Source organism: Macaca thibetana, chromosome 1 (assembly GCF_024542745.1).
Source record: "Macaca thibetana thibetana isolate TM-01 chromosome 1, ASM2454274v1, whole genome shotgun sequence".
Lineage (NCBI taxonomy): Eukaryota > Metazoa > Chordata > Mammalia > Primates > Cercopithecidae > Macaca > Macaca thibetana.
In genome coordinates this window covers 106,834,225-106,861,618 of record NC_065578.1, presented here as the reverse complement: position 1 = coordinate 106,861,618, position 27,394 = coordinate 106,834,225, and the positions used below count along the sequence as shown (strand labels likewise).

The window sequence follows — 27,394 nt, the reverse complement described above, 5'->3', positions numbered from 1 at the left end:
TGTTTTTTTTGTTGGTTTTTTTTTAATATGGTACTAATGGCAGGGATTTTTTACATATGGATATCTAGGTGTTCCAGCAGCATTTGTTGAAAATGCGATTATTTCTCCACTGGATTGTCTTTGTACATTTGTAGATAATGTGTTGTCCATACATATGTGTGTATTTATATCTTTATGTGTGTGTACACATATATTTATGTATATGTATCTATATATGTGTGTATATATATCTTTATATATGTGTGTATGTGTCTTTGTGTGTATATTTTATATGTGTGTGTATATATATCTTTATATGTGTGTGTGTATACATATCTTTATATATCTGTAGGTCTGTTTCTGTATTCTATTTTGTTACATTGATTTCTTTCTCCATCTTTATACCAATGTGATGCTGTCTTGATTACTGCAGCTAATAAGATGTCTTGAAGTCAGACAATGTTAGTCCTCCAAATTTATTCTTTTCCTTTTTTCATAGGTGTTTTGAGTTTTTTTGGTCCTTTGCGTGTCTATGAATTTTGCAATCACCTTATCAACTTCACCAATAAAAAAAGCTTGTTGAGATGTTGATTGGGATCACATGGAATTGTAGATCAATATTGGAAAATTGACATCCTAACAAGATTGAGTCTTCCAATCACTGAACATACTATACTCCTCATTTATTTAGGTCTTTAATTCTCAGAAGTGTTTTTCAGTTTTCAGAGTTAAGGTCATATACATCTTTTGTCATATTTATCTGTAATTATTTCGCATTTCACTTTGATGCTATTATAAATGAGTTTTAAAATTTTAATTTCTATTGTAAATTGTGAGATATAGAAATACAGTTGATTTTTGTATGTTGATCCCTTATTCTTTAACTCTTATTATATTCACTTACTAGTTCTTGTAGCTTTCCTTGTGTAGATTCCAACAGACTTTTTAATGTAGACATCACGTTGCCAATGAATACAGAGTTTTACTTCTTCTTTTGCGATCTGATTGCCTTTTATTTCTTTTCCTTGACTTGTTGCAATGGCTAGAATGTCCAGTAAAATATCAAATAGAAGTCATGAGAGAGTATATCCTTGCCTTATTCCTGATCTTAGAGAAAAACATTAAGTCTCTTACCATTAAGTATGACATTATCTGCAGTTTCTCATAAATGCCCTTCATCAAGTTGAGGACATTGCCTTCTATTCCTAGTTTGCTGCAAGTTTTCATCAGTAATAGATGTTGGATTTTTGTCAAATGCTCTTCTGCATCCATTGAAATGATGATAAAATTTTTTTTGTTTTTATTAATGTGGCAAATTTGATTTTCATATGTTAAATCAACATTTCTTTTCTATGATTAAATCCCAAATAGCAATTATATATTACCCTTTTTATATTTTGTTTTATTTTCATGTAATATCTTTGCCTGATTTGGGTAATAATGTAATGTTCAAGGAATGAGTTGGGATCTAGTCCCTTCTCTTCAATTTTCTAAAAGAGATTTATAGAATTAGCATTATTTCTTCCCAAAGTGTTTTGTGGAATTTACTAGGGAAGCTATTTAGGCCTAGAGTTTGCTTAGTAGAAGGTTTTGTTTTGTTGTTTGTTTATTTTGAGACGGAGTCTCGCTCTGTCGCCCAGGCTGGACAGGCTGGAGTGCAGTGGCAGGATCTCGGCTCACCGCAACCTCTGCCTCCTGGGTTCAAGCAATTCTCATGCCTCAGCCACAGGAGTAGCTGGGATTACAGGTGAACGTCACCACGCCTGCCCAGCTAATTTTTGTACTTTTAGTAGAAACGAAGTTTCACCATGTTGCCCAGGCTGGTGTCAAACTCCTGACCTCAAGTGATCTGCCCTCCTCAGCCTCCCAAAGTGCTAGGATTACAGGCGTGAGTCAGCACACCTGGCCTAGAAGTTAAAAAAAAATAAAATTATAAAACAAACATAGGGCTATTCAGGTTATTTGCTTCCCCTTGAGTGAGTTTGGTAGTTTGTGGTTTTCAAGGAATTTGTCCATTTTGTCTAAGTTGTCAAATTTAATGGCATGAATTTTTATTCATAATGTTTCTTCATTATCCTTTTAATATCTGTAGAATCTGTGGTTGTATTATCTGTCTCATTCCCAATATCACTAATGTATCTTTTTTTGCCTGGTCAACCCGACTAGATAGGTATACATTTTATTGATCTTCTAATAGAACCAGCTTTTGGTTTTATTGGTTCTATTGTTTTTTTCTCCTGTATCATCGATTTCTGCTCTGATTTTTATTACTTTCTATCTATTCTTTTGGGCTTAATTTGCTCTTCTTTTGCTAGTTTGTTAAGGTAGGGTGTTTGCTCACTGATTTGTGTACTTTCCTTTCTTTTGCTAATATAGTTAGTACTGCAAATTTCTTTCTAAGTGCTACTTTGGTGCCTTCCCAAAATTTTGCAAAGCTCTGTATTTTCATTTTCAGTCAGTCCAAAATACAGATGGTCCTTGACTTATGATGGTTTGATTTACTGATTTTTCAACTTCACGATGGTGTAAAATGATACACATGCAGTAGAAACTATACTTGGAGGACCCATGCAACCATTCTGTTTTTCACTTTCAGTACGGTATTCAATAAATTATATCAGCTATTCAGTACTTTATTATAAAATAAACTTTGTGTTATATTATTTTGAGCAACTGCAGGCTAATTGTTTTGAGCATGTTTAAGGTAGGCTAGGCTAAACTATTATGTTCAGTATGGTAGATGTATTAAGTGCATTTTTGATTTTCAGTGTCTTCTAACCAGGCAGAATTCTCTCTTATTTATTCTTTCCTTATAGTAATGATGACAACAGTAGCACCAACAACTGATATTCACTGTACATTTTTATGTACAAGGTAGAGTTTTAAGAATACCTTTGTTAATACATATCATACTAATGAAAATTATATGAAATGAATTACTATTATTATCCTCATTTTATGGATGAGTGAACTGAGCCACTGTGAGGTTGAATAGCCTGCCCAAAGACATATAGCTAGTAACTTAGCAGAGCTGTGATTCAGACATAGGAATTCTGGCCAAGAGTCCAAGCTCTTTACTATTACACTCTAGCACTTGTTTTACAATCATGTTGTTTATGATGAAGCTCATGCTGCCTTCCTAAACTTCATGCACCTTAGGGATATTGGGATGGTGGCTGTCTTTATGCTAATTAAAGAAACTAGGTTTGTGAGTTTCTTTCACTGTCATCATCAAACTTGTGACGGTGTTTCAGTTTTGTGATTATTGTACAACAATTTATTATTTCTCATAATGCTATGGATGATAAGGTGGTTCTTCTGCTTCAGTTCATGGTTGGGGCGCTGGGAGCCGCTGAAAGATCCCAAATGCCCGTGTCCACAGGATTGGCAGTTAGTGTTAGCCTTTGTCTAGGAACTCAGTGGAGGCTCTCTGCACATTGACCTCTTCAGTGGCTCCTTATCTTCCTCACAGCATGGTGATCTCAGGGTACTTAGATTTACTATATGGTAACTGGCTCCCAAGAGTGTAAAAGTGGAAACTGCTGGACCGTCTTACACCTAAACACCAGAACTGGTGCAGAATTACTTTTGCCACTTTTTGTTGGTTAAAGCAAGACATGTCCAGCCCAGATATAAGAGGAAGGGGACCATACCAATCAAATCCCAGTAGATGTGGTTCACCAGGATACCAAAATAACAGTGTGCCACAGACAGAAAACATTTTGAAGCCGCATGAGCAGCCCTAAGAATAAACTGGTTTTCTGAGCTCTTCCAAGGGCACTGAAAGCCAATCAGTTTTTCATAACAAAGAAAGGGACAGGAAGTAGTCAAGCCAACCACAAAATGTTGAAGATCTTGGTGCATATAAGTGGCTTGAAAAGTTTGATGTTTGAGATCACTCTGAAGGTCACGCAGGAGTCCTAGAACCTAGCCAAATGTGTGCTTAGAGGCATTTAGCTTTAAAAAGATAATTTTGGAATTCATATTTTTCTAACCAAGCTCTGTGTTCCTTTCCATCTTCTTAAACCTTAGATTTGTAAAACTTAATTGTGTATAGTATCTTTTTTTTCATTTATTCACTATTTTTTCCTATCACACTAGGTTTAGATGGTGCTTTCAATTATTTTCATGTTTTGAGATTCATTATTTGCTTCATTTCTCACAGCCACATAATGTTAAAAGTAGAACTGTAATTGAGATTCTGGGACAACTAGCCCAGTGCCATTTTTTACTGAATGTTACTGCCTCCTATTCTTTCTAGACAAAAAGAAAGACATTATTAGTTGTCATTTCCTTTCAGCAGCCTATAAACTTGAAGATTTTCTGGCATAGTATTAGAATGATTTTGGAGACACTTAGGAGAATCATAGGACAAATGAGAACCCTTGGATGACAAGATATGTGGGTATGTTTGGGGTCTATGTAATGATCAGAAACAAATAAGGCTAATGTTTAGAACAGAGAAAACCAATTAACACATTTATTTCAGATAGCAAGTGTGCATTGAGTGCCAACTCTGTTCACTACTCAGACACTGCTCACACTTCAATTATCAATTCCTATCATTGGTTTGTCATTAGGTCTCCTGTCTTTAGAAGAACCATTTTTGCTTGCCAGCAGCCAGTAATATGTTTGACTTTTTGCACATATATTAAAAGTTCATCTCATGTTTCCCACACAGATGTAACTTGGATCAGAATTGTGTTACGGATACTTCTAAACCAATCAAATAATTTTTCACCAACAAATGCTAGTTTTATTGAAATGAACCACTGGCAGTATGAGAAAAACTAAATCCAAGTCATGTATCTGTAGCCAAATAGCTATATGGCTTCGGTCAAGACATTTAATCACTGTATAGCTTAGTTTCTTCATGTGTTACATGAGTGGGGCTATACCAGAGCAGTGCTTACCCGCCTGACTGAATCACCTGGGGAGCTTTGCAATAATGTCAACACACAGCCTCACTTCCAGAGATTAAGACACAGGTAGCCTTGGTTGAGCCTAGGCATAAGTAAGTTGTATAAAACCCCAGATGAATCTAATGTGAGCCGTTGATTTGATGATCTAATTGGTAAGATTCCATAGTAATTTTGACATTATCCCCAGCTCACTGGTTGATAATTGGTATTATTAAGCGTAGCTACAAAATAAGGTGTTACAATACTTTGGCTTTGATAGTTACCAAATAAGGGGTAACTTTTTGACAAATTAGTGCATGATTTAAAAAATCACTTGCTAAACAATCTTTGTACTGAACTTGATATAGTCTTCTCTAATTGAAAAAGCACTTTAAGATCTTACAGTGTTTCAAGGCTGTCATGACTAAATTAGCTTTTGTTTCATAGACTGGACATATGGAAGGTACATGTAGGAAACTGGGTTGAATCTGCACTTACTCAATGGCGTGATCTGCAATGCCATGTTTTTTAAAAAAATTCTGAACAAAAACCTTTCCTCCTTATTGGGTCTAAATGTGGAGTCATGGACTGGTTGATCCTTTGAAGCCATGTGTGTCTTTAGGCATGTTTACAGTGGTCCCTTTTATGTCAATTTGCTGATTTTCATACTCAAGACTATGTACTTTATGACTTGAATCCTAAAATATGTGACTCCCTCACTGGGAATGTTTTTTAATTGTTTTCGAGAACATAGTTTTTAAGCACCTCTTTCTGGTTCCTTCCTAATCTTCAGAGTGTACATATTTAGCTCTGGAGAAGCCAGTTACGTGTTTAGGAAATGATAGTTTATTTTGCTGAATGTTACTGACTCTGCCATCTATTAGCAGTGTGACTTTAAATAGATTACTTACTCTGAAGAGGGCCTCAGTTTTATCTGTATAGTGGAAGTAGCAATCACCACATACAAAATAAAACAAATACACAAAGGAATTCTAGCACAGTGCCCATTAAATAATGGCTCCTATCCATCCATCCATCCATCCATCCATCCATCCATCCATCCTCCCATCCATTCTTCCATCCTTTTATCCTACCATTCATCCATTCAGATACTTATAAAGTGCCTACTATGTGACTGACTGTGTTTCATGTTGGGAGAACCAGAAACTAGAGAACCAGTTTCTAACCTGGAGGCCTCCATGATGTAAGGAATGATCAGAACTCAGGAGAGGTGATGCACCTGGTTTTCATTTTGAGTTTTTTTATTAAGGTTTTTGTAACTCATATTGTTGCAAATATATCTAGCATTAAACCTATAGATAAAAATCTAGAAAACTTATTGCACTGTTACAATGGCTTTGTATTTTATTTCAAAAATGTCTTTTGTACTAGTTAGGTCCTTTGGCTTATTTGGAAATTTTTGAGAAGTTATGCCTTCTTGCCTTCTAACCTGTTTTCTCTGTTTTTGCAAGTGAATGACTTCACTCATTAGTGTGGGAAGTCAGATTTTGTAGTAGACTGTCATGTTTTCCACATATGCTATGTCAGGAGAATACAAATTATCCTCTACTATATATCAGGAACTTTCTTTCTTTGAATAGCTATTAATTTAGTCTGCATTATTATTATAACAACAGTAATTTCTAATGCTATTGAATGAATGGGATATCGGCATTTTCATTATTACTTCTTTCAAACAATGAATTATCAATTGAGCTGTAAAAATGTACTCTGTTCAATCTTCGCATTGAAGGATTCATTTTGGCAGCATTTTCTTTTCTTCTTTGTCGTCTTCTTTTTTTTCTTCCTCTTTCCTTGAAAGCTCTATAAAATTGTCTTCGAGTGAAATGAATATAAAATAGGAAATTGGCCGTTTGGGGCACATTTTCTAGTACAGGTGTAAGGCATAGTTTTTACTGAGCGTAACAACATACAGGACAATTCTGATCATGTCATCCAATTGATGATGATAAACATGTTGCTTTTAAGTCTTTGTTACAATATGTGATAATAAAGTCTTAGTAACTCCTGAGAATATCCTTCATACTGGAAGAAATTATTCATATTACAAACTTTATTTTTCCAGAAAAGATAAACTATACTTATCACAAAGGAAGAGAGGGCAAGACAGAGAAACAGGCAAATGTAAAATTAAGCCGCATCATCTATGGTTTCTACTATAATAGAATGCTTTACATGTGTTTTCTTCTTAGAATAAAGGCTGTGAAACAATGAGGATTCTGTGTCTTATATCATGGGGTTTTATTTGCTCCATTGTCATTTATAAATATTCAAATGTTCCACAGGGAGAATTTTGTAAGCTAATTGGAACCAAAAGGCAATTATAAGCAGTAGAACTGTAATCAGTGCCAAAAATAATATATATTTTTATCCACAATGAAAGTTAAATAACTTAGAAAATAGTTGTGAAACTTCACGCTTACTAATCACACATCTACATGATCTTTATTCTAAGGAGTGAAAATGTTTTTACCCACATTCTGATTAATTCACAAGGTCTTCATAAAGAGGGTAAATGGAAAATCGTGTTACCTCCGTCTAGAACTGTGACTTTAAAGGGCCAAATTTATCACCTGTTTATAAAATTGCAGTTGGCCGGGCGCGGTGGCTCAAGCCTGTAATCCCAGCACTTTGGGAGGCCGAGGCGGGCGGATCACAAGGTCAGGAGATCGAGACCACAGTGAAACCCCGTCTCTACTAAAAATACAAAAAATTAGCTGGGCGCGGTGGCGGGCGCCTGTAGTCCCAGCTACTCAGGAGGCTGAGGCAGGAGAATGGCGGGAACCCGGGAGGCGGAGCTTGCAGTGAGCCGAGATCGTGCCACTGCACTCCAGCCTGGGCAACAGCATGAGACTCCGTCTCAAAAAAAAAAAAAAAAAAAAAAAAAAAAAAAAAAAAAAAAAAAATTGCAGTTGTAGAATTAAAACTAAAGTCCTTTTCAGACTTTTTGGTCTCCTACTTTAGTTCTATATGTTAGACCATTGTACTTTGTTTTAGGAGAGTCATTTAATTCTCTAACACCTCTAAGGAAAACACACTTTTAAAGGCAGTTTTGTTCTTTTTTGGTAGAAAAATTAGGAAACAAAGAATCACTTTATGTATAACTTTTTGTGTAACAGGAAGAGTCACACAGAAAATAAAAAGTCAGACAGTAAGTTGAGCTTAGAGAGAACTTGGAGGTTCTCAGGAGGAAGGAAGCATTTCTAGTTGTGCTGATTTCAGAGGCAATGAACCTGGGGGGTGGTGGGCTCTTGACTTGGCCAGGGGCAACCAGGTGCTGGGTTCCCCACTACCATCCTCTCAGCCATCCAGACACAATGGTGATGAATGTTCTGTAAACTGGCCCTTGTCTTAGTTTGCCTTGTCAAGAATTTTTACCTCCCAAGGGACTGCTGTATTTGGTCTTCAAACAGTCTGAGTGACTCTCTTTTTTTACAAGTATTTTTTTCTTCATTTTAAGCTGAATAAAAAAAAATGAAGGGCTGATTAGGGGGATCTTTTTCACAGGAGACCTGTTTTCTCAAAGCTCCAACCATTGGTGTATATGTTACCCTCTTCCTGGATTTTCCCTTTCGCCCCCATTCTGTCAGCTAAATCCTTCTTTACCATCAAGGCACAATACTGGGTCACCTTTTGTGAGGTCTTCTCAGAACCAAAAGGGTTTCTATCGTAACACCCATCATACTGTGTCCTAAGGGTCTTTTTATCCTTCTTCCTGCCTGGTTAGAGCACTCCAGAAATATAAGAGCTATGACTTTCATTACTTTATCTCAGTTCCTAGAATGAAATAGGCATTCAGTCCATAGGTCTGGAATGAATAAGTCTATTCAGAGTTATGATCTCCGTAAAGTGTTATTTACAAGTTTTAAAATGAGTTGTTTATTAAATTATACTTTATGGTGTCATTTGAAAGACCATTAAAGTATTTATTCATCTTGTCAGATTTAAATGTGTCTTTTTTCTCTCAGAATAATTTTAAAACTACTTAACATTGTTTCCTCAAATTTCTCATCTATAAAATGAGATTTTAATTCTTAAATGACTCATGGAGTGTTGTGAGAATCATAGGAAGTAAAGTTGAAAAGAGATTGAAAAGGAGAAAAAACTGTATTTGGGTATAATGATTAATGATTTTGAAAGATATGCTTTATTTTCCAGAAATGGAAAATGATAATCAGGTATTTTTTGATTCTGGTTTTGTTTTTAGGTTTCCTCTTCCCCGTATTTAATGTGAAGAGTCTCACTGGCACATATGGTCTCATGGAAGACTATTCTGCCTTCCCAATTCTCATACCCAGTTTTTGAAATTTCTTTAATCAGAGATTAAACTTTTTACTTCATAATTAGACATAAAAATGCAAATGATCAATTCTGAAGAGATTGATTGATTTAAATAATCATCAGGGTAAAAATCATGAGCCCTTTTCTCAGAGCAGGTTTGATTGAGGAAGACCCAAGATACCTCACAGAGAGTGATGGAGATGGGGAAGGAAAGAGTGAGATAGGGGTTTACAGAAAACAAACGTTGCCTAGGGAATGTGACTGAGAATGTAAGTGATCTGTGCAATAACGCACAACCCAGAAACCCTCTGAGCCTGGAGAAGGGAGGTGCGGCTGAGTGGAGTTAGTAGATCTTTCCTCCAGCACCTCTCCCTGAAGCTTCAGAAGTCAGTCACTTCAAAGGATTCTTTTCCTTTGCCCTACATTAAAAGGAGACTTCTAATCCTTTCTGGACCACACAACAATATTAGCTCCAGTAGAATTTTCGAAAGCTGTGTATTTTTCCTTCTGATCTAAAAATTCAAGTGTTAGTATGCATCATAGTCAGAGGCAAATAAGAACATTACAGAAATGCAAGAAAGAATCAGATCTCCTTTGTTAAGAAAACTGATTCTGGACACCACAAGACTCATTGCTTTGGGTTATAAACCAGAGAGTAAACGTCTCTGGGAACTGGTAAGCGTTTTTCCCCTTCAGATTCCTATCCAAGGGCATTTCTTCATAATGTCTCAAACTTAGATTTTATCATGGCAATGATCCTTTTAAGGCAGTGTTGGAGCTTGTTTTTCCAGTGTCCCACTGTTCATCTTGGCTTTTCTTCTAAACTGCCTCTCACCACTGATGTATTAGCCCCATCCCTTGTGTAAAATCAGTAGAAGCCAAGGCAGAATTGAAATTGTGGCCATGGGGATAAAAAGCTATGTGAAAGCGTAGAGGCGCAGTTGGCATTAATATGTCCTGTAATCATGAGACCTTGATTTTGACAGGTATTTGCCTGTAAATACTGAGTTAAATCAGAGTCCCTAATTACAGGAAAGGAGAAAAAGGCAGTGTGTGACTGCACTAGAACAAGGGAGGCCTTGGGAGAGATGATTATAGAAGATAATAGGCATTAGTAAAGGCCTGTAAGAAACATTTTCCCTGGGTGATTGTCAACTGGCTTTGATTAAATAGATAATAAACTGAGTTTGCAGGAATGTTTCCAAGTGTACAGACTGTATTATGGGAATTGGCAGGCCTCCTGACAAAGTGGGTGAGGTCCTCATTGTTAATTCTCAAGATGGATGTTTTTGGTTAACAGTTCTTGTATTTTTCCAATACTTGGTATAGTGCAATGTAGGTTATAATGTACCTAGATGAGGACACTGCCATCTAAGTAGAAGTTCAGACAATGAAGTATTATCTCTTTTTTTTCTTGAGAGTAAAGGAGTAACATTATGGGAGAAAGTTCTGAGAAATTCTGTTGTGGTCCTTTTTCTTCCATTATTTTATTACTATATAAGCTACATTCTGCCATAATTACTAAAAGTTTGTGTCAATCACAGAATACTTTCAGTGAGCCATGAATTTGGAATTCCATCTGACATGATTATTGATTTGACACCGCAAGTGGTTTCAGTAGAGTATGCACATGCACATGCCCCTAAGAATTGTGGCCAAATAATTTATCAAATTATAACATATATTGAATTTTAATTATTCATGATAATTTGAATTCCTGAAGAATGAATTAATGAATGCAATTTCTAACAAATCAACCTTTATGTGCTTTGGAAAATAGACCGCTTCACACTGAGTTAAAATGAATGTCATTAAGAAGCTGAAATGTCCTTGTCTTCTGTAAATAAATGCTATCAGATTAAATTACTGGCCTGGCACGGTGGCTCATGCCTATAATCCCAACATTTTGGGAGGCTGGGGCGAGTGGATGATTTGAGGTCAGGAGTTTGAAACCAGCCTGGCCAACATGGTGAAACCTTGTCTCTACTAAAAATACAAAGATTAGCCGGGCATGGTGGTGTGCGTCTGTAATCCCAGCTACTTGGGAGACTGAGGCAGGAGAATCGCTTGAGCCTGGGAGGTGGAGGTTGCAGTGTGCAGAGATCGCACCATTGCACTCCAGCCTGGGCAGCAGAGTGAGACACCATCCCAAAAAGAAAAAAAAAAAAAAAAAGATTAAATTACTGGCACACATTGTCCCTAATTAAGAATTTGTGGGTCAAATATTTTTTGACCAACCATGACTGAGTGGAGTACTGTGGGGGCATTGCAAAAGTGCTTATATAAGCAAAGAACATTGGTGGTAGCCGAGACCTTGGAAATCCTTAGGTCATGCGCTCTGTTTCACAGGTGAGGATAATGAAGCCAAGAGGGGTTGAATGACCTACTCAAGATCAGAAGGCCAAAAATAAAACCCAGGCACCCAATTCCCTAGTCGTATCAAATTATCACCTCACAGGTTTTTTCCTCATCAAAAATACCACAAAAATCTGTGGAAAGAACCAAAGCTAAAGTGATTTTAAGGAAATGACATTGTCTGAATGAGATCCTTGAAGATCCTGTCCATGTCTATTCATTTTTAATTCCTTAGTTTGTAACACAGAGCCTTGTGCATATTAAGAAGTCAGTAAACTTTTCTTTAAAGCACTACTTTTGCTCTTAATAGAAAAGTAACATTCTTTAAAAATATCTCATGCTGCCATGAGCATTTAGTGTGTGTGGTTCTATGACTCAGAGTATTTTCTTTTGTGATTAGTTATGATTAAAATTGCCAAGGATAGAAAAACATTCATTTGTTGTCTGCCAGTATTAGAAAAGCAGATTTCTTTGGACCTTTGTTAAGCCTGGATTGGTTTTGGGTTATATGGCTTCTCACCAAGATGTGGTAGAACCTGGTTCTTTCCAGATTTTGTATTGAGTAACAATGTGGGCTTTGACTTACCTACATGTAGACTGGTTTTTGCTTGCCCAAATTTTTTTTTCTATCATTAAAGGTATTCTCTTGTTTACTTCACACACATACACACACACACATACACAAACACACAGTCATAAGACTATAATTTAGGATTGTATCATGTACATCCCACCCAGTGAGACTTTGGAGAAAAAGCATTCAGACACCCATAATCAGAGGATTCCCTTTCTTGCTGCAGGTCTTACACAGGGACCTCACCAAATACATTTTTGAATAACAGGAAAAACACTTGGTAAAGTCTCGTTCCAGTGTTGTATTCATCTCAAATCTAATAAGTGTAGATGTACAGCTTATGGCTTTTAGTGGGTTTTTTTTTTCTCAGTATACATTTCACAACTTTTAATTTTTAAGGGTTTTTGACACTTCCATCTGCCAAAATTTCAGAGATGTAGTAAACACAATTTTGTATGAATTGGAAAAACCATCAACTATAATTGAAGCCTTTGTCATATGTTTTGATGACTCGATGCAATTATAAACCCATACAAATTGAAGGTAAATTTAATTTCAGAGATCCTGGACCAAGGTACAAGTTTCTTAGACTTATTCAGAATTCTAAGCCAATGACAGTCACTTTACAAGAGAAATATGCCAGAGATATGGATATTTTATATTGTCTTTTGAACAACCTCATGAACTTTCACTGTTTATACATTGGACAAAAGGATCATATCCCCTTTTGACTAAGAAATAACAAAAATACATAGCTTATGGTTTTGTATGTGTGCATGAGTATTTTGGAATTAATGGTAGTGGCCATCATATAACCATATGCAGTTATGCTTGGCAAGTTTTCAAGGTGTTTACTGGTAGAAAATGCATATGTTACTCATCATATAGGAGGCAATTAACAATGAAAGAATATGTGTACTGCCAAGAAAGCATCTGAGTAAAGGAATGGACTATCAGGAATATAATAGTTCCTGTTCAGATGAAAGTGATATGAGAGTCTATGTTCCTTGCGGCTTAGCAAGTTTACTGAAATATGAAGAGTGGTAGGATTATACACAGGATTAGACATTTCTATTTTAATAACACATGGATGGGCCAAATAACAAAGGAAAACTTAGAAATGAAATAACTGATTGACAATAATCAAAAAGCAATATTATGGATAAAATAAAACAAGTATTTAGCATTTGCAAAGTACTTTCATGCATATTAATTCTTTGATCCTTGTAACAACCTGGTGAGGCATGTGTGGCAGATCTTGTCATCATCCTTGTTTTACCACTGAGACTTGCAAAAGGTTGCGCATCTTTTTATAGCAGAGCTAGAAATAGAACAAGCTCTTCTGATGACACATCCTATGATACTGCCTTTCTGTGTTTTCCAAGAACTATCCCTTATGTATATGTAACTGATGATGGTTACAATATGGCTGCAGCTGTGATTAAAAATCTCTCCTTACCAATGGCCAGTTTCTGACTGGGTCTTTTCCTGATCGCCTCCTCTTTGCTGTTTTTTTTCTTTTATTGCTTGTCCTCACAAACATCATCAGAATAATTCCAAAAGCTGTGTGTTCATCTTTCCGTCCATCCTTCCTTCCTTCCATCTGCCCATCCAATCAATAAACTAATTTGTGTGTACAGTGTATTCACCTATATTCCTATAATTCATGGCCCTGCTGTACATCTTCTTTCCCCAAACATTCAACCTGTATATTTCTGACAGCGGGAAGTGACTGGGCAGGGTGACAGTTGCTCTGGCCATTACCCATGTGTGATAAATTGCTTAGTAATCTCCACAGCACCGTCGTGCATACATTGAGAGTGTTTAGAGCATTGTAAGTTGGGAGAATTTCCAATCGTTCATAAATATCCATTAATCTGTCCCTTTTACATTCAGCTTTCCACATCTGTTTCAAATTGTTCAGTGCTATTCCAGGAGTGCATTAAAGCTCCAATCCAGGTAGTATTAAGGGGATAAATGAGGCACAGGGAAGAGACACTGTATTTTTCTCAAAGCAATTCTTTCTCCTTTTTACAGAGTTAGAAGCCAAGCAATTTACGATTAAGATTTTCAGAAGATATGCTTTGTCATTTTAAGCCATCCTTGTCTGTGGGTTTAAAAACGAGGTTTTAGCTCTAGCATCCTGGCATACCTTAATGTATTTCTCTGTATAGGTAGATTGTGAATATCATTTCTACCAGCAAACCGAAGTAGTTTTAATTCATTATGATTCAGTGTGGATTCTTATTGAAGAAAAATGAAGAATAGTTAAAACCTAAGGTCAGTTAGAAATAAATAAGTGCCTGAGTATGCCTTTATGTTTGTGATGTTCAGGAATGTCAGAGGAAGTTGTCAATAATTTTAGTTTGATACATTTTCTACAGGAAAAAAACATTGTTTTCAGGAAAAAGGCATTATTTTATGAATTATAATTTAATATGATTTGGCTTTATGTCTGCTCTAGGTGATTGAATGAAAATTATAAAGGTGGATTTTTTCTCCCCATATACTACCCATAAGCTATTTTCTCAGGTGCTTTCCAAAGAATGTATTTTCACAAGAATGACCCAACCTGTACTGTTAGATTTACGGAAGTCTCATCACATAGTACAGAGATGCCCTGCAGAATAAATGCATATAAAGATAGCACCGTATGGTATATCAGATGACACGTGAGTATGAGAGAGGAATGTTTTCAAGTTGACCTTGAAGATGTTAAGGGACTTACAGAACAAATACAAGGCAGGAGGATAACTGAAAGATGATTCCCTATCTTTGGCATTTGTAATACTCATAAAAGGGATGACAAGCTTATTATCTGACCCAGAATAAAATGCCCACACAGTAATGTAAAGAAGAAGGAAATTCAGTTGCATGTCTCTCACTAAGATTAGTAAAAACCTCATATCATCACATAAAGTGCACTAAATCATTGCATTTGAAGTTGTTCTATTTCATAGTTACAGTCTGCAATTTCATCCATGCGTAGGGGATTGACAGCTGCTCCATCCATTAGTATTAATGAATTACCATACCAACATCCCACACACATCCACCAAGAAACCAAAGAAACCCCTCCTACACACTACTTTGTTTTGAATCCTCCAAATGTTGTAGGATAGCTATATTTTTAATAAGTAGAAGTTATTGAATATAGCACATATTATAGCTAAAAGTGATGAGACTAGGAATTAGTAAGTAATTGTAACCTTATTCATATATTAAAGTAGGTTAAATTATCTCTCATCACTCTGTCATCTAAGGAATGCCTATGACCATTTAAGAAATGGTCCTGAACTTCTAGGGCATTTTATTAAAGAAAAAAACGATTCAGAATGACATTGGCAGCCTGTTTAGTGAAATTTTTTCCCTCCTGAAGGACCTCCAAGAGTGTCCTTTAAACGAGGTGAAAAGAACAAAATGAGTTTTGATATGATGACCATGTGTACTTGTTTACCCAGAACAGTTCAATTTATACCGTTTGCTCTGGCATAGTTATTAGTAACTACCCGTTTACTCTCAAAAGGTCCTGATTTGAATGGAAAATTATATGTTCATCTAGTTTTAGAGCATTTCTTATACAACCGCGGTCTCTTCCTCTACCGTCTAGTATGCTTCCAGTTCCGGTTTATGTCTTTTGTGTGTAACACCTGTTTCTACAAAGGAAGAAAGAAAGAAACAACTATGCCAGTCCATATGCCTTCACCAGCTAAAAAATTCATCTCTTTTTCCCACTCTTTTATTCTTTGGGTTCTCATCCTCTTTTCTCTGCTTTGTGACATTGCACTCCCCAACACTGTCCTTATAGAACATGTCAGGGACAAGTCAAAGAATGTCACTGTATGAATATTTTCCTATAGAAACGGGCAGCTTAATCCTTTTCAGTGCTTGCCTGTGTGAAAAAAAAATGTGACATATAGTCATGGGTTACTTAATGACAGTGATACATACAATAAATGCATCATTGTACAAGTGTTATGGAATGTACTTATACCAACCTAGATAGTGTAGCCTACTACACACCTAAGCTACATGTATAGCCTCTTGCTGCTAGGCTACAAACCTGTATAGCATATTACTTCACTGAATATTGTAGGCAGTTATAACATTTGTGTATCTAAACATAGGAAAAGTACAGTAAAAATATGATATTATAATTTTATGGGACCACTATCATTATAAGGTTAGTCATTGACTGAAATGTCATCATGTGGCACATGGCTGTATTTTATTATTTTTAATGAGGAAGAATTTAGGGCCATGCTCCTCAGTGACAGGGAACTCTCAGATTGAGTTATATCTCCCCTTAGAAACATTTGTTAAGGGCCTACTCTGTGTCTGACATCTTCTTATACAAAAATGACTGAGAGATTATCCCTTATGCCAGGAACTCACAGTCTATTAATAGAGAAGACCATGTTGAACAATAATTACATATACTACTAGAAGTGAATACTACCAAAGCACTAATACTTTATGTATCACCAAGCGTATGGAAAGGTGCGGTGGGAGAATAGGCATGGGATTCAATCTGGGATCTGCTCCTTGGGGAAGAGATGACAGAGTAGGTAATGTGTGAACTGAGTTTTGGAGGAGGAACAGAATGAAGGTATCAATGTACATGAGGGGCTCTGCATCAGGTTTGCTCTGAGAAAGTAGATAGTATTGCATTGGCCAACATACCCTGTCACAAAATATCACTTATTCTCGTGTACTCTGCATTCTATAGAATAAAGTCTTTTGTTGTTTTTCTGAAGAAGAGTGGAAGTTGGCAGTTTACTATTTTTATAATAGCCATAATTTTCCAATTTGTTGATACGTCTTCAAATGTACTTTGGAAAGACTATTTCAGAGCTCTCTCTTTGGACTTTCCTCTGCAAAATAGACTTCTTTCCTTTGTGTACTCTCAAAGGTCTTGTTTGTTTTTTAAAGCATTCTTATTCTTTTCTCTTCTGAGCTTAATCAGTGTGTGGTTCCCACCACACACCCTTATATTTTGCACTCAGGTAGCATTGCAGTGCATTTATATATAGAAGTCTGGCTAGTGGTATAGTCCCAAATACCATATTTATTTATTTGTATCTTACTGCCATGCTGAATATAAACTATTATAGAGTACTTGATAAACACAGCTGAATGAAAGAAACAGTTCTTCCAACCTTGCAGTTACTGCTGCCATCCCTCCCAGGTCTCTGATTCCTCTCTCTCCTTATCATTTCTTTCTGCCTTGTTATTTCACTAATTTCTGTAAATTCTGTCTTCTATCTTCTCTCTACATTTTTTCCAAGTGATGCAGCCTTGCTCCAGTTTCCAGATTCCGCTCTAAGTCATCTAAGTCTGTGTTGTTTGGATGGATTCTCTAGTCATCTCCTACCTCCATTCTTCATTCTTTTTCCAGTCTTTAACTCAGAAACAGATCATCTTCTCTTCCCACATCTAATCCACTGGCCAGTTCAGCAGACTCCGTTATATAGTATCTTCAGCATGTGTTTCTCTCCCTCCAATCCCTTTCCTTACCATGGTATCAGTTTCCTTGTGATATTCACAACTCCAAAAGTGAGACTCATCTAGGAGCCATATTCCACATTGGTGCAAGTTTAAGTCTTCTAAAACATACAACACCTTTAAAGAAATGCCATCACCAATGATAGAATTCAGCTATCACTGTCAAATTGTTTCCTAACTACTTTTTATATTTAAGTCCCACTGTCCTTTTTCATGAGTCTCTATTATGCTTGTACAGAGAGGCAGTGCAGAGCCCTGAAATTAGAACATCTGAGTTTGATTTATGGCTCTGTACTTGTTAGCTCTGTGACCATGGACAGATTATTTACCTTCTCTGTGTCTCATTTTCCTCATCTGTAATGTGGGGATAGTAATTGGATCTACCATAAAGATTATAGCAAGGATTAAATAAAACTCTCAGAGCAGTGTCTAGCACATATTAAGGATTCAGTAAGTATTAGTATTTTTGCAATTTAATGACAAAAACCACAATTACTTTTGCACCAACCTAATAGAGTCCTATTCTCCAAAATCTTATGGTCTTCTTCTGTTAATAAGTATCCTATTTCTTTTTACATTTGAAAATCATCCAAAACTTACATTGTTTTCTATTTTCACATCTTGAAATTTCATCTTGCTAGATAGACATTCTCATGTTTTCTGTTAGACCAATAGCATCCATTTATATGGAATTCATAATTAATTATATGCCTTCACAAAATTCATATGATCTGCTTATGCCAACGAATATAAAGGTGAAAGATAGAAACTGCTGTTATCTCTCTATCATAGGGGTCCTCAACCCCCGGGCCACGAACCGTGGCCTGTTAGGTACTGGGCCACACAGCAGGAGGTGAGCTGCTAATGAGCAAGTGTTACTACCTGAGTTCCACCTCCTGTCAAATCAGTGGCGGCATTAGATTGTCATAGGAGTGCAGATTTGACTGTGAACTGCTCATATGAGGGATCTAGGTTGCACTCCCTTTATGAGAATCTAATGCCTGAGGTGGAACAGTTTCCTCCCGAAGCCACCTGTCACGCCCCCAGCACCTACCCCACCTCAGCCCACATCCCTAGGGCCAAAAACGTTGGTGTCCAGTGTTCTACAGGATTGAGAGATACAAAGCTAACAAAATTGAAGGGTAGATTGAAAAATAAACTTGAATTATTTTATGATCATGACTTGAAACCACATGTAAAGTTGAACAACCAGGAAAACTATCTCTGCTTTTACTTCCTTTTCTGAACCACAGTAAGTTAATGCTCAGGACTAGATATAACACATAAGGAATTCTAAGGATCCTAAGTAACAGTGCTATGTATGGGGTATCATGGGGTTATCATTTGTGGTAAATTTGTTTTCAACACTGGCATTTTTTTTCTCTTAGGGCAGAAATTTAGCATCTGGAGAGGTTGGATTTTTTCCAAGTGATGCAGTCAAGCCTTGCCCATGTGTAAGTATCTTAATTTTCTCTTGCTTCATTTTGTTTTTGACGCTGTGATTAACTGTGCAAAAATCTACAAAGAATGCTGGCCAAATCGATTATTCATTTTATTACCGTTTTCTGGAAGAATCATTATTTTCAACATCACTATGGTTCTATTGTCAGAATATGTTTTTAAATATTAAGAAAATATATAGAAGAGGCAAATTTTACTTAGCAGAATTTATAAAACTAAGTTGTCTAAAAGGTTTTAGAAGAAATAAACCACAGCCACAAATTAGATGCATTGTACAAGTTTCCCCTTTCCCACTGAACTGAGAATGGTACGGTCTGCCTCCAGTCACTTGGGTTACAGGGCGATATTACACTTCAGCTGATGTCTTTGAAAGCTTGCTAGAAAATGAAAAGTCCACAAATTTTTCAGCCAAAGGTCTACATATATTTTCTATAGTGTGTCATTACTTTTTATATAATGTCATAATGGAATTTTCTGAAAATATAAAACACAGCTAAAAGGAGAATAAATGAACATTTGCTCAATTAATATTATGGGTGAATGTAACCTAAAATGTACTCCTTGGTGTGTTATGATACTGATAAATTTCTGTTTAGGGTAACATGATTTTAATATCACCATTTGGTAATATGGGTGACGTTTTCCACACAATTTTTTAAGTTATTGACTCCAAAATAAATGAAATTTGTTTACTAATATGATGGAGATGATTGCCTGAGGGGAACTATCTTGCTTGCTGTATTTCAGTAGTTACTGAATTTCCAAACTGGACATTCTTTTTAATGTTAGAAACATGAGAATCTGCCATCCTTGGCTCTAGAATGTGCCCTAAAGGATAATTTACTCCACTCATTCAAGCTTAATTATTTTCAAAAACAAAGAGAATAGAAAAGTCTCTGTTACTCTGTGGTTCTGTGATCTAATATCACATTTTTTTAACTTTTAGGTTTAGGGGTACATGTGCAGGTTTATTATTTGGGTAAATTGCATGTCATAGGGGTTTGGTGTACAGATTATTGTGTCACTCAGTTTCTAAGCATAGTACCTGGTAAGTAGTGTTTAGATCCTCACCCTCCTCCCACCTTCCACCCTCAAGGAGGCTCCTGGAATCTGTTGTTCCCTTTTCATGTCCATGTATACTCAATTTTAGCTTTCACTTATAAGTGAGAACATGTGTTACTTGCTTTTCCTTTCCTGTGTTAGTTCACTTACGATAATGGCCTCCAGCTCCACCCATGCTGCTGCAAAGGGCATGATCTTGTTTCTTTTTATGGCTGTATAGTATTCCATGGTATATATGTACCATATTTTCTTTATCCAGAAACATATGGGCATTTAGATTGATTCCATGTTTGTGAATATTGCTGGGATGAACATACGCATGCATACCTTTATTTGTAGAACAATTTATATTTCTTTGGGTATATACCCAATAATGGGATTGCTGGGTCAAATGGCAATCCTGTTTTAAGTTCCTTGAGAAATTGCCACATTGCTTCCACAAAGGCTGAATTAATGTACATTCCCACCAGCAGTGTATAAGCATTCCCTTTTCTCTGCAACCTTGTCAGCATCTGTTATTTTTTTTTTAATAAAATCCATTCTTACTGATGTGATGTGGTATCTCATTGTGGTTTCAATTTGCATTTCTTTAATGATTAGTAAAATTGAGCATTTTTTCAAATGCTTGTTGGCCGTGTATATGTATGTCTTGTTTCCAAAAGTGTCTATTCATGTCATTTGCCCACTTTTTAATGGAGCTGTTTTTTGGCTTGTTAATTTATTTACATTTTTTATAGATGCTGGATATTAGACCTTTGTCAGATGCATAGTTTACAGATATTTTCTCCCACTCTGTACGTTGTCTGTTTACTCTCTTGATAGTTTCTTTTGCTGTGCAGAAGCCCTTTAGTTTAATTAGGTCCCATTTGTCAATTTTTGTTTTTGTTGCAATTGCTTTTGGCATCTTAGTCATGAAATCTTTGCTAGGTCCTATGTCAAGAATGGTATTTCCTAGGTTATCCTCCATGGGTTTTGTAGCTTTATGATTTACATTTATGTCTTCAGTCCATCTTGAGCTGATTTTTCTGTATCATATAAGGAAGGGGTTCAGTTTCAGTCTCCTGCACATGGCTAGCCAATTATCCCAGCACCATTTATCAAATGTTTAGCTCCCACTTATAAGTGAAAACATGTTATTTGCTTTTCCTTTCCTGTGTTAGTTCACATATGATAATGGTCTGCAGCTCAATCCATGTTGCTGCAAAGGACATAATTTTGTTTCTCCCCATTACTGAATAGGGAATCCTATCCCCATTGCTTGTTTTTGTCAGCTTTGTCAAAGATCAGATGGTTTTAGGTGTGTGGCATTTTTTCTGGGCTCTCTGTTCTGTTCCATTGATCTATAATGTTACATATTTTTGTCTTATATTACATTACAGTCTTGAAAGATTATTGAAGTTTGATATCACTCTTATTTAATTAGATAAGCTAAAATGATTGTCTATCTAGTTTTTGGACTTTGTAAGAACAAGATTCAGGCTTCCTATCTGTAAAGGAGTGATGTATATATGTAGGCAGGTGGCAGGATATTATACATTCTAACATTAAGAAGTTTGGGAACCTAAAGACATCAAATCAAGAATATTAAGCATTGAATATACCATGTACTGTTTTCTGTTTACATCTTCTTGAATAAGGCTGAAAAATGAGCGTTTGAAATTTTAGTGATAGTCTGGCACAAAGTCGGTGTTTAATAAATTACTGTTGAATGAATGAACAAAGGAGTGAAAAAGCAAATGCAAGTCCCTCGCTGTATATAGAACATTGCCAATGGTAGATACTAATTAAGACAGCCTATAGAATCCTATGGAATGATATTTGCTGACCCAAGAAGTGGCTAGAAGGAGAAATATGTTCAGAAATTTTAAGATGACAGAGTTGTAGGGTAACTTCTAATTGTAAGCAGGACTACTAAATATGGTTGTTTTATATTAGTAAGTAGCTACTTAAAATTTTACTGCTTAATGAAATTATAGATTCATTTTTTTAATTATAGGGCAAGTTAAGTGAAGATACATAGAGGGGAATTTGAAGGGGAGAGGATAGTTTGAGGGAGTTTGCAAAATGGTATTGCTTTTGATTCTGGGATATATTGTTTATCAGGGGTCCATGAGTAGTGCTGAATGTTCTATTCTGGGCTTAAAATTTATTTTCCTACATGTGCTACATCCTTCTCCTCAAAAGTTCTGAAATAGGCAGGTAGAAACATAAAACTGAGAAAAACACAGGCAGTTCATAAATGAGTCAACTTCATTTCTGGCAATATGGCAACTAGAGACAAAGCCTGGAACTGCAGCACAATGCGAAATTGGGTATACCTCTGATTCCAGGAGTCCTCGGTGGATGAACTAGGAGAAAATCCATCCCACTGATGATGATATGCCTACCTTGGTATTGGTTCAGGATTGGAAAGAAAAAAGGAAAGTAGTCTCCCCTGAGAATTTCTAACTTTAAATCTAAAACCATCTAGATGAAGGGCTGAAATTCATACCAGCTTTGCTACCTAAATAATTCTAAGCTGGAAGTGTAGTTTAAAATTATTCCAGATTATTCCACTGCACTCCAGTCTCCAGACAGAGCAAGACTCTGTCTCAAATAAAAATTTAAAATTAAAAAAAAAAATTCCACATTAATTATTCTCCCAATGAAAATTCAAATTCTCTCTGGATCAGAGCCTCTTTGCACATATTTCCCAAAGGACTTTTATACATAATGTCCTAGGGAACATACATTCACAATTTGGAATCTTTAAATGAATCCAGAAACAAACCACCTTATGCCAAGATCAGCAGAAACAATAAAATATATAATTAAACTGACAAATATAGCAAATATTTGAATTTTAGATACTAAATTCAAAATTTTATACTTAATATAGTTTAAGAAATTAAAGGGAAAAAATCTAAGAGGAAAGCAAGACACTAATTGGGTATTTATGAAAAAGATTCAGGTATAGTAATTGAAATGAAAGCCTTAGTGGACATATTACATGGCATATCAGACACAGTTGTGTAGGAAATTGGAGGAGAAATCTGAAGAAATTTCTCAAAGAACAATTCAGAGAGATTAAGAAATTAAAAATAAAACAGAAAATGGAGTGATGAGATGCAAATACATTTAAGAGAAGGAGAGAATAGATAATTGTAGAAAAGCAATATTCAAATAAACAATGCCTGAGAACTTCCCAGATTCTATAATAAAACTAATCTTCAGAGTCAAGGAGCATACATTAAAATTAATCAACACCTGGATGCATTGTAATGAAACTAGAAGACATTAAAGACAAAATATTAAAACTAACTGAGACAAAAGATAGGTTATCTATAAAGGATTGATTATGAGACCCAGCTAACAACAGCAGTAATAGAAGCAACAAGAGTTTCCACTTCTGGTAACTGTTGAATAGCTCCTATTTGGCCAGTCCTCCCACACATAACTACAAGTTGTGGACAAAATATCAAAACAAAACTATCTGAAGGCACTGCCCAGGAGAAGACTGACACTTGGAAAAAGGAATGGTACTAGGATGAGTTTCTTTGTTTTATGACTAGCTCTAAGATAGGCACAGGATTGTACCATGCAGGGTGGCTAAAATTCAGATAGAAACTTTATGATATTTCTGGCTTAAAGAACCAGACTAAGGAGTGAGTTTAATGCAGTCTCAGCAGCTGGAAAAGGATGTAGGAAATCTTAAAAAGAGTCAGAGAGAGGAAACCTCAAATTCTGTGTATAAACTTTAAGGAAAGCCAGGTCTTTGTAGGAACATAAGAAAATCCAGAGCCTCTGCAGTAGATCATTCATTCAAATTGTCCAAGATACAGGATAAAATTACTCAGTATACAAAGGAGCAGGAAAATGTGAACCTACTCAACAGAGAAGAGAATGAAGGGAGATCAACCCTGTGATTTCCCATATGATGACTTAGAAAAAGATTTTAAAAGCAGCTATTATGGTGCTCTAGGACACAAAGGAAAACATGTTCATAATGAATGGACAGAAAACCTCAAAAGAGAAATAGGAACTACAAAAAAGAACCAAATAGAGATTATACAATGTGAACCTACAGTGTCTGGATTAATATCTGAAACAATAAGAATATGTTAGAAGTTGTGAGAGGAAATTACTATCCTCTTAGAAATTTCTCAAAAAAAAGATGAAATAGTGAGAGTTTATTCAAACAAACACAAAGTTCACTTCTAAGTGTGTCATCTAGCTTCATAAGGTATATACTTCAGGAAGAAGCACACATAGATAGACACACATATATATTTATTTATATATATTTAGACCCATATAAATATTTCTGTATGTGTGTATGTGTGTGTGTGTATATATATATAATTTTGTATGGATTCTATATTCTCAATAAAATGTTTTTTAAAAACTATATGTTCATAGCTGAAGTTTAGCAGTGTTAATAGACTATGGTGCTGACAGAAAATGGCATTAGGGAAAAATAGTAACCGTATGCTCAAAGATGAAAAAGTTCCCAAAAGGAAATTAACTATAATCTTAAATATGAAGTATCTGTCCAGACAAAGACCCATAGTACACAGAAGAAAGTGCAGAGGGCCCATGACTGATGGAAAAGGATAGGGTCCACCTAAGTAATAGGGATCATGGCTGGGAAGGTAGTCCTGGATCTTCACATGTCATAATGCACCCACTGGAGAGAGAAAAGCTCTAGTGGGACACTTCAGGGTGGAACAGCCTCAGTTACCTGTTCTGTTTTAGAATCTTATGTCACTGTTTCCTTTTTTGGATCTCCAACCTTTTTAACAGCCAAAGGAGTCCACAGCCAGAATATTTTGAAATTCTTTACTCTCCTCCTTCCTGTCTCCTTTTTTTTTTTTTTTTTTTTTTTTGACTCTCTATGGAAAGCTTGGTTTAAGAATAAATATACATTATACTTTTAAAGAACAGGGAAGGGGAAAGAGTAAATATTTTTCCCATCAGATTTCAGAAGCCATGTATATCTTATTATCAAAGGGGAAACTATTGAAGATCAATTTGTTTGTGAAAACAAAATTTGTAAGAAACTATTTGAATGATTAGAATGGGTATAATTTACCTTCAGTATTAATTGCTGCTTATCAGGATTTTACAAAGTGGTTTTTAAAAAAATGTAATCCATAGGATAAAAATATTTGAATATTAATAATCAAATGTTCTGATTAGAAAGATGATTTTTGATACAGTTTGAGTATTCCTCATTTGAACATCTGACATCTGAAATGCTCTAAAGTCTGAACTTTTTGAGTGCCAACATGAGGCTCAAGGGAAATGCTTATTGGAGAATGTAAGATTTTAGATTTTTGGATTAGGGATGCTGAATGTAATGCAAATATTCTAATTTTTTGTAAATCCAAAATGTGAAACATCTCTAGTCCCAACCATTGCAGATAAGGGATGCTCAACCTGCAGATAACTCTTAACCTGGAAGGGCAAAATAGTAACAGCACATTATGAAGACTAGCATGGCTAGAGACATGTTCACATTGGCTAATCTCTGAAATACTATAGTTTTTACTGTTCCAAATGAGGGAACAATATTTTCAATCACCTAATATAAAAATCCCAGTAATAGCATGGGATGAATATATCAGAGATTTGGACATGAGACAAACTATCTCTACTCCTATTCGTAGGAATTTTTAAACTTTGTAACCCTCTCTGTACAATGTATTTTATTTCTTATTTTTAACATTAATATACCTGCTCTGTCTTTGTTCATTTTCTATTTGACCATCAGCTGCTACAAATTTTCTTTCTTTGTTTGAATAGAAAATGCAGTATTTTTCCTTGTGCAAAGTTCTATGAGAAAAAAAAGAGGAAAAATAAGTATTTTTCATGCCTTTTTTCTGAATAAAGATTTCTAGTTGGTAGATTTTTAAATCAGAATTTGGAATTTATTACAAAATAAGAGTCTATATCCAGTGTATATTGTTTATTTTGCATGTTTTCTCAATGTCTTGGAAAAATAAAGTGCTATTTGGTTTTCTTAATAATGTTTTCACTTTAATTTTCTTTGATAAGATTAAATTGCCTTCATAATAAATAATAAAATATTAAATATCTACATCCACTGTATATTGTTTAATTTGCATGTTTTTCCAAGGTCTTGGAAAAGTAAAGTGCTATTTGGTTTTCTTAATAACGTTTTCACTTTAATTTTCTTTGATAGGATTAAATTGCCTTGATAATAAATATTAAAAGTTTCCAGTTCATATTTGCCTGCTATCTCTCCTCTTAGAGTTACAGTGGCAGTAAAATGAATGAAAGAATGAATTAAAGTGAAATAAATTATTTTTTACTTATCTGACATATACTATGATTCACTCTGTATAAAATTGCCAGTGGATAGTTCCAGGACTGTGCTACTTAGGGTTTTATAGAGCTGAGTCAGCTGAACTGAATTAATGATTGATTTCTAAAAGCTTCCCTTAAGTAAACTTAATCTATTTTTGCCTTTTTATATCCTAGGTGCCCAAACCAGTAGATTATTCTTGCCAACCCTGGTAAGTATTAAAAATGTTTATGTAGCTAGGTTGAAATACCATACCCTTAGCTCCAGGATGCCTTAAATGTGGGGGTAGTAAACCATATTCCATTTCCATTTGTCTCGGCTAAAGGTGTTTTCAGATGTAACAAAACACCATAATGAATTCTTGTATTGCTGACCTTTCCATATCTTTATCTGAGAGGGAGGTGTGTGTGCATGCATGAGCACCCAGTGCCCTTGACAGATAAAGTTGATACCAGCCACAGAAAGGAATGGAACATATGCATATGTATCTTATATTTTATGTATTTAATAAAGCAGAGAGAAAAATATGATTTCATTTTCTAAAACTAAAAATTAGCTCAAAAGGGACAACAGTAGATTTTTTTTTTAAATTGTTATAGTTTTAAAGATGGGGTCTTGCTCTGTCGCCTAGGATGGAATGCAGTGATGCCATCATAACTCACTGCAGCCTTGAATTCCTGAGCCCAAGTGATCCTCCAAAGTGCTGGATTACAGGTGTGAGCCACTGCTTGTGGCCGACACTAATAGCTTCTAAAAATAAAATTTACAACATATAACATGGCAGCAAAAAAATATATCATAAAGATAGGGGCACCCATACCACTTGGCAGCTGGCAGTATCATTAACAAAACCTAGGAAGTGTAGTGGATAGTAATTATTATTTTCTAGATAACTCCAACTATTAAAAAATATATTTAGGATTTAGTATAGTTATGGTTATCATAATA

The 27,394-nt window shown here is 35.5% G+C and overlaps 1 protein-coding gene across 4 annotated transcripts in view; it reads left to right on the top strand.

Moving 5' to 3' along the window:
- The window catches only part of VAV3 (vav guanine nucleotide exchange factor 3), a 397,627-nt gene that overhangs the window by 333,893 nt on the left and 36,340 nt on the right, over positions 1-27,394 (top strand). For all 4 annotated transcript variants that reach the window (XM_050778810.1, XM_050778804.1, XM_050778785.1 and 1 more), the window contains 2 exons: positions 19,005-19,070; positions 26,623-26,657. In XM_050778810.1, coding sequence (XP_050634767.1) covers positions 19,005-19,070; positions 26,623-26,657 — 101 coding nt within the window. The remainder of the gene's footprint in view (positions 1-19,004; positions 19,071-26,622; positions 26,658-27,394) is intronic.